The following is a 9,757-nucleotide window of genomic DNA, read 5'->3' on the forward strand; positions in this document are numbered from 1 at the left end:
CCTCCATTCCTAGACTACTTTTCACCCGTCTGAACCTCACCCATCTACAGAAAGTACAGACAGATATATATGAAATGTGCCCATAAATGTGGAAGGCCCAAGTTTATTGTCTCTCCTCAAATCCAAGTAAAACAGGGTCCCTCCTTGTGAGACCAAGCCTTCTTTTGCCATCCCAGACTGATATGATTTCTTTTTTCTTGAAAACTGAAGCCCAGCCAAAGCCTCATCGGTGACCTTCACGTCTATCTCACCTGGCCAGAGCTTCTCGTCAGGAGGGTGGTGTCCGTCAGGCACTATGCAGGGTGTGTTGTTTTATCACGAGGGGCCACAGACCAGACATTTTCCTTTCACTTTCGGACCCCGGGTATATAGGACCTAGATCGTGAATCTGTGTCTCAGACGTGTAGCTGGTGACTGCATCCACATAGCTAAGGATAGCTGGGACCCCTTCACACTTGGCTACGGGAAGATTCCTAGGTGAGTTGGGGATCTTCTTCCCCAACATGTTTATCCTCTCAGGGGCTCGGGAGGAGGAGGAGGGTGATGGCCCCAGAGTTTAGACAATAGTGCAGACCCCAGGCTCAGCAGCGCTTGCTGGGCTTACAGTCAGAATGAGGTCTGTCTGCTCCTCCCCCCTCCTCCCCACTCAGCCCAGGAGAAGGTGTGGAATTCCTCAGATGGGATCACCAAACTGCCTGGGGTCTGACCCTGCTTGAAGGCCTGCCTGAGACATGCCTTGAGGTGCTCTTCCTGTGCCAACAAGAATGAGGTTTTTGTAAAGACATACAGGATGACTAAGGGGTGCTGGCACAGCTGACCTTGTTGACTGTGCTCTGTCTGGCCCAGTGGATAAACTGAGGCAGAGCAGAGAGTGGCTTGTCTAGAGTACCTGGATGGAGGCTGAACAGGTAGGTGAGAGGTCACACTCCCTTGTCCTCACCTGGCCTCTGGTAGACCAGATGACTGACATCTGGAAGGAGCAGTGCAGGGTCCACTGGGGGCGGAGCACTCTGGCTGTCACTCCTTTACCATCTGACTTCCCTCAGCTGTCACCATTGTGTCTCAGTTTGTTATTCTCCCTCCAGCCTGAAATCTGAGGAGCTGTGAGGACAACCTGTGATTGGTCTGAAGACATGGCAGCAAGCAGGGAACCTGATGGTAGGCATTTCCTTTTTTCTGTCTTCTTCCATCTCACAAAACTTCCAGTAGGGAATGGTTCCAAAGCTGGACCCATTTCCTTGTCCAAAGCAGGTCCCTTTGGTCTCAGTGGCCCACCTATGTGTGGTCCCTGTGTATGTAAGTATGCTGTCTTGACTGTGTGACATCCCCCAGAGGCTCCTGCGTTACACACCTAGGCTCCATTGGTGTTACCATTTGGGGAGGTTATGGAAGTCTCAGGACATGCAGCCTTACTGGAGGAAAGTCCAAACCTGTGGTGAGCTTTTAAAGTTTATAGACCTGCTTGGCGTGATGCGCATGTCTTAATCCCAGCACCTGGGAAGCTGAGGTAGGTGAATCTTTGAAGCCATCCTGGTCCACACTTGAGTTCAGGGTCAGCCGGGGTTACACAGTGTCACTCTGTCACAAAATAAAATATAATAAAATAGGGCAAAGTAAAATAGAGTTCCTAGACTTACATTCTATTCTTCTTAGTTGAGTTTCAGATGTGATCTCAGTCTCCAGCACCTGCTTCTGTCCCTTAACCAACACTCTTGACATCTATCCCTATGGAGCTGGAAGCCAAATGAATCTTCATAATGCATTTCTGACATGGTGTTTTATTTCAGCAGCAGAATACTAGAGAACACTCCTCTCTCTCTTCCTTTCTGTCTCTGACTGTCTGTCTGTCTGTCGGTCTCTCTCTCTCTCTCTTGCTCTCTCTCTCTCTCTCTCTCTCTCTCTCTCTCTCTCTCTCTCTCTCTCTCTCACACACACACACACACACACACACACACACACACACACACACACAGTCCCATGGGTCAGTGTCACAGGATCCTGGAAGGCAGTCCTGCTGAGCACAATGCAGAAGGAGAGAGTTGGTTCCTGGGGTTTCACAGGCAAACAAGGGCTTCATTGACAGTTGAACTAGAGTCATTCCTGTGATGTTTTGGCACAGAATGTGGCTTTTTTCTGTCCACATTCTCAGAATTTGCAAGGGGAAAACTAAAAGACAATGGAGTAATTTCTTTGTTGGGGAAAGATCAAGACAACAAGACACTGACTCTGTGGATGGTTGTTAATGGCGATGCTTATACTGGTCTACAATGAAGAAAAGGAAGCAGGACAGAAGGAAATGAAAATGTTTGTCATTTTGCATTTGGAGAGAATAAGAGCACTCGGGAGCTCAGTGTCACCTAATGTCTGTGACTATCAAAGACCTAAGAGGCTCTGAGGGGAGGCCCCTCTCTGCAGTGGGACAGTGGGAGGAGGCAGGAGGGGCAAGAACCCAGCCAGCTAAGCTCCTGCTTGGGAAAGGAGAAAGCCCAGAGCTTTCTTGCTCCTGGAGAGCCATTGCTTCAATGTGAAAAGCTGCTGTCGGTGTGGCTGACAGTGACAAGGGTCCATCCCAAGCTGGCAGCCAAACCTGGCAGTCCTGTCTGTGGGCACTGGCTGCGGAGTCATGAAATAGGCAAGAGTCGCGTGGTCACTGGTGATTTCTCCATGGTGTCAGAGAGCCTGAGTCCTTCCCGAGTTCAAGATATCAGAGTGTAAATAGATGCAGAGAGACACGTGTGTGCATATGATAGATAATGAAATAATGGATAGATAATAGAGAGTGGACTTCTGTTATCTCATTGTCAGAAGAACCCCAGTCCCATAGGTAGCACCCTATATTTATGGCATCATTTGGACTCTATTACCTTATTTCCTTAAAGTGTCTGTCTCCAAATACAGTTGTTGAGCCTCAGAGCTTTTTCATATGAATTTGGGAGATATAACTGAATCTCCAAACTGGGTGTCCCCATTAGGACCCATGGACAAATGCTCAGGAACATGGCATCTCTCCATCTCCTGCTACTTGCCATTAAATCTCTTCCACACTGGCTTCTAACCTCATTCTTCTTTCTCTTGGTAAATAATGGCAGGACACAACATGGAAGAATTCACTGATTTACTCACACAAACACTCAGTAGAGAGGTTCTGAAGCACCTGATAACTGAAGATGAAACCTGGGAGGCGTTTGTGGAGGCAGCAGAGTTGTCAAGGTAACTTGCATGGTGCCCCAGCACTACCTGTTAGACCATGAAGATGAGGGTTTTCCTGGGCAGGCATACCCACTCTAGGCAGTCCTGGGGGGGAGAGGGGTTATGAACCCTCCTCAACCATCCAGAAGGAGAGTTTCCACCATGTTATTCCCTCGTGGAAATCATCTCAAGGTGACTGAAGATGTCACTCAAGGTGTCAGGACCATTCCTGCCATCTACTAATTATGTGACCTTGGCAAATTAGTTAGCACTTTCTGAGTTTCAGCATCATGAAACTGCAGTGTGAGAAAATGAGATCATGTGTGTGGAGGTCTCAACATGTGGCCAATACACCATGAGAGCCCCTGAAGGTTATCACTGAGAGCTACCTTAGAAAATGGGAAGAGACCAGGGTCAAGGGTCTTATGTAGGTCTGAGGAATCAAGAACTCATTTGGGTTCAGGTCAGAAAAGTGTGGACATGGTCAACATGTCCCCAGGTTCTGTCTCAGTCACTTTCCTCCCTTCTGAGGAGCTGGAACAACAGCAGGGTCCTTGTGTGAGTGGAGGAGGCAGAGAGCCCACGGTGCAGCTGCAGAGCTGGGGTGACCCTGACTGTCCTCACTGAGATCTGGAGCCCCAGTGTGCTCAGTAGGAATGGGAATTCAGTCTGAAAGGACGTGGTGATGACAGCCTGGGGTGAGCAACAGGTCAGGGATGGAAACCCAAGTGCCAGCACCCTTCCCAAAGCCAGGGCCAGGGTCACAGCCAGGGCTCAGGAGGGACTGTGAGTGACCTAGAGAGGAGGTGTGGGTAGAGGGCGAGGACAACAGGGCTGGAAGGAGAGGGAGGAACTGAAGGCACAAGAAGGGGATGGTCAGGGTCCCAGCAGAATACATGTAAGAGGGAGAAGGGACATTTATCCCACCTGCTTCAATGTCATGTTTCATGTGTGTGCAGGGCTGTGCTTGGGTTTGCCCTTCACACATGTGTTTCCTTCAGAGTTCTCCAGTGGCTTTTGGATTCTCTTCTCTTCTACACAGAACTCCCTAAATATTAGCAAGGATGTGTGGCTAGAGAGTACTTCCCATGTCAGTGTGGTTGGAGGACAGTTCAAATAACTAGAGAGTCTGAGGTGACCCCATGTCCCAGTTCCAGAGAAGAGTCCTTCCGCTATTGCCTTGTCCAAATTCAGGGGATTTCTGACCTTCTGATGACCACAGGTAGTCTCCAGATCCCTTGCATCTTTGCACGTGGCCTTGCTATGTTCAAATATGACACGTTTTCAGCTATGTTGTCTGTTAGCCTGGTGACCTATGTCTGCAGGTGTCTGAACTAGACACGCCAGGTGATGGGTCAGGAGTGAGGGAGTGGTGTGAGTCAGTGTGGAGTCAGGACCAGTGGCAGCTGACCTGTCTTAGTCACCCGGGGCAAGGTCAAGTTAGAGAGGGAAAGGGTTTTGGGCATTGCAGAGGATAGGCATCAGGCACAATGATCTGGAGGGTCTTTTTACTCTGAAGAGTAACTATTTTTGTTTTGTTTATTATTAAATTCTCAGAGAGAACCTCATGGCAAAGTCTGAGGAAAGAGTCACAGAGAGCCTCCCTCTGACACCAGCTGTTTATGAAGAACTCTCCAAACCAATCACAGGATTGAGAATGTTCATGACCAATCATAGGAATCATGTATAAGATTATTATCACATAGTTACAGTTGATCATGGAGCAAAGAGGATTAAAATAATCCAATGAAAACATCTACCACACAGATCTGAGAGAGCTTCAACAGTAGATCAATTCCAGTGATATGGCCTCATGGGAACCTTCCTAAGGTCAATGCCATTGGCTTTCAGCACCTCTGGAAGTCAAAAATGGCACCAAAGTTCCCACCACACTCCACATCTTTAAGGCTGAGCATTTATATAGGAAATTCTTGGGAACAGATGTATCTCAGATCCTACATTTTCCTACATGCCCTTGCCCATCTACAGGGTTTCCTGGTAATGATGCTATTTCCATAATTAAAGGCATTTTGATCAAGTGCCTCTCACTACAGTGTCATTACTCTACTGTACACACTGAACCCTGTGGACTAAGGACCCTGAGTATCTATGATATATATATATATATATACATCCCAAATGCTCATTGTAGATGTAAAATTATGGGTCTGTATATATTTTTCCCACCTGGACTGCAGTATGAAAGTGAAGTTTGAGTAAGATTTTAGCTTTAATTAATAACTGTTTTCCTTATGCACTTGACCTCTTCTGTCACAGTGAGCAGGAAGGTGCAGTGCGTGATGCCCTGAATGAGCATTTAGCACAGGAGCCCACAGATGAAGATGATGAGACTCAACGGGAGCTGCAGAAGAAGAGGTTTTTGGAAGAATTTCCTGAGTTGAAAAGGAACCTTGAAGGACACATCAGAAAGCTCCGAGACCTGGCTGACCATCTTGACAAGGTGCACAGGGACTGCACCATCTCCAATGTGGTGGCCGACTCCACTGGCATTTCCTCTGCAGTCCTGGGCATCCTTGGTATAGTTCTGGCACCCTTTACAGGGGGGGCCAGTGTGTTGCTCACAGGACCTTCACTGGGGCTAGGAGCAGTAGCAGCTGTGACTGGTATCACCACCAGCATTGTGGAAGAATCAAACAAAGGGTCAGATGAGGCTGAAGCTGAGAAGGTGGTTAATGCCATCATGGACACACTACATGATATTTTAATGATCATTCCTAAGATCAGTGTCAAGACAGCCAAAAGTCCAAAGCAACTGTTACTTGTCATAAAATTGGTTGCTGGCATTTGTCGTTCATTCTGTTCTTTCAGAATAGCCAGTGCAATCCGCCTTGCACGTGGACTTAACCTTGCAAGAGGTCTCAGCGCTACAAGAGGACTCAGGGCTGCAGGAGCAGGCCTTAATTTTTTATTGTTTGGAATAGATATATACAACCTTGTAAATAACTCGAAGGATTTGAATGATGGAGCAAAGACAAAGAGAGCTGGAGAATTTCGGGACCTGGCTAAGAGCGTAGAGGAGAAGTTGCAGGAATTTGAGCAGATCCACATAGCTCTGCAGTCAGACTTATTTCAGTGACTCCTCCCTCAGCAGCTAAGAGTTCAGGGGAGATGACACCTACAGGGGGCGGGCATGGGGAGGTACACTGTCATAAGGGAAATAGTGTGATGTTAAGTCTGTGGATCCTAGTGTGTAGTGAAGAGTTTGTATTTCTGTGTCTGAGCACAGCAAGGTCAATGCAGACAGCCAGTTACTCAAGGAGAAGACAGAAACTGGAGTCTAAAAGAAGGGGCCAGAGTGACCTAGAGAGTGGGGAGTGGGACTGAAACATGGTGGGTATGAACAGGGAGGGCTGTACAGGAACAACCAATGAGAAAGCAGGAAACCTGGGGAACTGAGAATGGGAGAAAGCCGGGAGTTCTGGATATGGAGAAGACACAGCAGGCAACCACATGCCCTCCCTGAGGGAAGGGTCCCCATGACCTCGAGGCTATTCTTCCAGCATCAGCAGGATCAACTCACCCTGTGTCCTCCAGGTAGTGACCCCTGGACAGTGACAGTTGTGGTGATGAAGGTGATGAAGATGATGTTGAGGATGGTGGTGGTGACAGCAGAAATATGGAGTTCTTGAGAAGTAGCCAGCCCTCCTAGTGGACAGGGTCACCTGAGAGACCAATGTTACTAAAGTGAATGTCTGTGTGCTGTGATGGGTCATTGTGGGTTCTGGGGGTAGAGAGTCAAGGAGATTTGCATAAGAGGTCAAATAACATGTGGTTTGGAGACAACTCCATTGTGAAAGGAGACTTAGCCTGTGACCCTAAGCTTCTTCTGCGGGAGGGTGGGATTGGGGGATATGCTGGCTGAGATGTTATCTCAAATGAACAGGCTTTGTTCCTCTTGTCTTCTATAGACTCTTGTTTAATAAATATTAACTAACTGGTATAGAAAAAATGGAGTAAAAAGCATAAACTACAATACAAGAAGGTGGCATGGGACCAAAGATACAGGCCATCAGGATAACACAGACCATATTTTTGATGGGAAGCTATGGGCAAATGCCAGGCTGAGGCAGGTGGGAATCAGATAGCATGGTGGGCTGCAACAGGGATCACGTCAGGGCTTATGTATGTTAAGCAGGATAATGGTGACACTCATCACAGTCAATGTGTATTTTCTATTCTCAGCTAACACCAAGGATGTCAGGCTTGGTCCCTCACTGACAGCACTGGGGACCCTTGCACAGCCCCAAATTCCACTGCAATGGCAGGGGGGCCATGAGGGACAGAAGGTTGGGGTTTCTCATGGCTGCTCTTGATGGTTGGACTCAAGGCAGGGTTGGGTCTGGCAGGTTTTGTTAAGCACAGGAGAGGGTGGGGAAACCCTCAGTGGGATCAGGGAGGTGCCAGGGCTCAGTGTGGATGACAGAATGCTTGAGACATGACAGGGGATCCCAGAGGGTCAGTGTCTGCTGTAAATGCCAACTCCACTGAGAAGTGGAGGAAACAAAGTGATGGAGGAGGACAAGGTCCTAAGCCTGGCCATCCTTGGTCTCTTGCCAGTAAATCTAGCCCTGGGGTGCTGCTACTGAAGCAGGATGGGGACAAAGGCTGACTTATGAGATACAAGGACCTTTGGGGGTGCAAAAATCTCACACAAGCTGTCTCTGAGGAACTATTCCATGTCAGGCTTTGTGGGGAAACTGAGGCTGCAGGAGAGAGTGGCTTGTTTGGGATTCTGGAGAGGAGGCTGAGCAGTAGGGGGCAGGATTGTATCCTCTGGGCCTCACCTGTTCTCTGCTCAGCCTGTGGGGGATGGGGACAGTGGCAGGCTCTGTCTTGTGCATCTGGGTGAAGAAGATGATGCACAGGACATACACCCACCTGCTGGAATGAGACCTCACTGGCTCCAGGAAGACAAATGTCTCAACCTCTGTCCCATGGGTCTCCATGGTTACTTACTACCTGGCTATCTTTGCCCTTGTTTTGTCTCAGGGCAGCAGAAAAATTCTTGGTTCTCGTAGACTCTGGTTTGTCTGTCTGCTTCCTTATGGTCGACACTCAGTTCTTTCCCAACCATTTAGACAAAGCAAGCTGTTCTGACCCCACAGTGTCTCCATGGATACTCTCTGATCTCTCCCTGCAGTAGATGTGGGGTGCCTGTGGGAACCTCACTGGGTCCTAGAGAAGGAGGCTGCACATCTGTTCCTGGTTACCAGCTCTGGCCTGATACAGGGATCATGCCAAGTCCACTGGTCCTGGGGGAGGAGTGAGTGTGGGGTAGGGGGCAAATGTAAAGTGGAGTGCCCTAGGAAATAGGACATCCAGGATAGGGAGAGACTGGGCAAGCCTGCAGGGTGCATGTGGTGTGTAATGACCTGGAAAGGGAGGCAAAGAGGGGAATTTTGGGGGGTGAAAGAGCCCAGTACAGGGTTTTGGAGTCCTGGAAGTTCCCTGTACTTGAGGGGAGGGGGATGAGGGAGCGGCTGCAGCAGGGAGCAGAGCTTGTGTGCCGTGTGGAAGCCCTTGAACCTGACATCAGGAGAAGCTGGATGTCCTGACCGCTGTGGTCCCTCCTAAAGCAAAGGTAGGATGTCCCACTGCCACTGAAAGGCTGTGCAGACATCCTTGGTTCTGTCTCTTCTGGAGAGCTCAGCATGGGAAAATGAGACCCTCAGGGTGGACGCTGTTCTAATGTTGTGAGGTCACTCAAGACTCAGTCTCATCTTGTTCACTCACCATGCCAGCTCTGTTACCCCACTTGCTCACCTTCACAACATCTCTAGAAGAGGGTGTGGACCCATTTTATGGATGGTCCCCATGTTTCTGGGGTCCTGCAGCCTGTGAATAGGAAGAAAGAGAAATCGTCAGCCAGCTCTCCTGTCATACCTGTATCAGTAGCAAGAGCCCCAAAAGTTCTTTTGCAGGCTTCTCTTCCCTTCCTGGCCTGGGTCATATGGTCACTGTTAGTTTGACCATTGCACATGACTAGAATCCTGGATGTCCGGTGTCCTAGAGGAGTCCCAGGATGGGGAAGGCAGAGGAGTGGCTTCGGCACTGGGATGCCCATCTGGGACCTCAGGAGTCACTGTGCTGCTGTGATGAGGTCAGTGAGCAAATACCAGCTGCCGAGGAAAGGAATCTTCAGGAGTCATGGCCACCTGTGACAGGCTTCACAGGGACTTCAGAGATGTGCTGGTTTATTCATTCCTCCTCACATGACACTAGCAACACACACCTGTACAGTCCATGTCCTTCAGCCATAGATCCCCAGAAACTCCTGTCAGAGTCAGGTGAGTCAGTCAGGTGTGTAGCTAGAATTTTCCTGCCTTGCCCACAGTCAGGACAAATCTTTGTCACCTGCCAGTCCCACAGCCGCTCAGACCCAACCAAGTACAACAGAGAGTTATATTGCTGACAAACTGTATGGCCGTGGCAGGCTTCTTGCTAACTATTCTTATAGCTTAAATTAATCCATTTCCATAAGTCTATACCTTGCCACATGGCTCGTGGCTTACTGGCATCTTCACATGCTGCTTTTCCTGATGGCGGC

General features: G+C 48.9%; 1 protein-coding gene across 2 annotated transcripts; it reads left to right on the plus strand.

The window, feature by feature from the left end:
• Nucleotides 1-374: 374 nt before the first annotated feature.
• LOC114694380 (apolipoprotein L3-like) lies at nt 375-7,067 on the plus strand. 2 transcript variants are annotated; one of them, XM_037197628.1, is made up of 4 exons: nt 375-477; nt 1,086-1,158; nt 3,090-3,210; nt 5,467-7,067. In XM_037197628.1, the coding sequence occupies exons 2-4, from the start codon at nt 1,134-1,136 to the stop codon at nt 6,284-6,286; spliced, it is 966 nt and encodes a 321-aa protein (XP_037053523.1). In that variant the 5' UTR covers nt 375-477; nt 1,086-1,133; the 3' UTR covers nt 6,287-7,067. The 2 variants fall into 2 exon arrangements, with proteins under 2 accessions (XP_037053523.1, XP_037053522.1); XM_037197627.1 differs by lacking the exon at nt 375-477 and adding an exon at nt 696-908.
• The last annotated feature ends 2,690 nt before the right edge of the window (nt 7,068-9,757 follow it).

The sequence above is a fragment of the Peromyscus leucopus genome, chromosome 20 (genome assembly GCF_004664715.2).
Source record: "Peromyscus leucopus breed LL Stock chromosome 20, UCI_PerLeu_2.1, whole genome shotgun sequence".
Lineage (NCBI taxonomy): Eukaryota > Metazoa > Chordata > Mammalia > Rodentia > Cricetidae > Peromyscus > Peromyscus leucopus.

Excerpts from the sequence above, each read along its gene's own strand:
- LOC114694380 (XM_037197628.1), top strand. The coding sequence starts at position 1,134 with ATGGCAGCAAGCAGGGAACCTGATG. Across the intron at positions 1,159-3,089 it reads AGCAAGCAGGGAACCTGATG|GACACAACATGGAAGAATTC; the intron begins GTAGGCATTTCC and ends AAATAATGGCAG. Across the intron at positions 3,211-5,466 it reads GAGGCAGCAGAGTTGTCAAG|TGAGCAGGAAGGTGCAGTGC; the intron begins GTAACTTGCATG and ends CTTCTGTCACAG.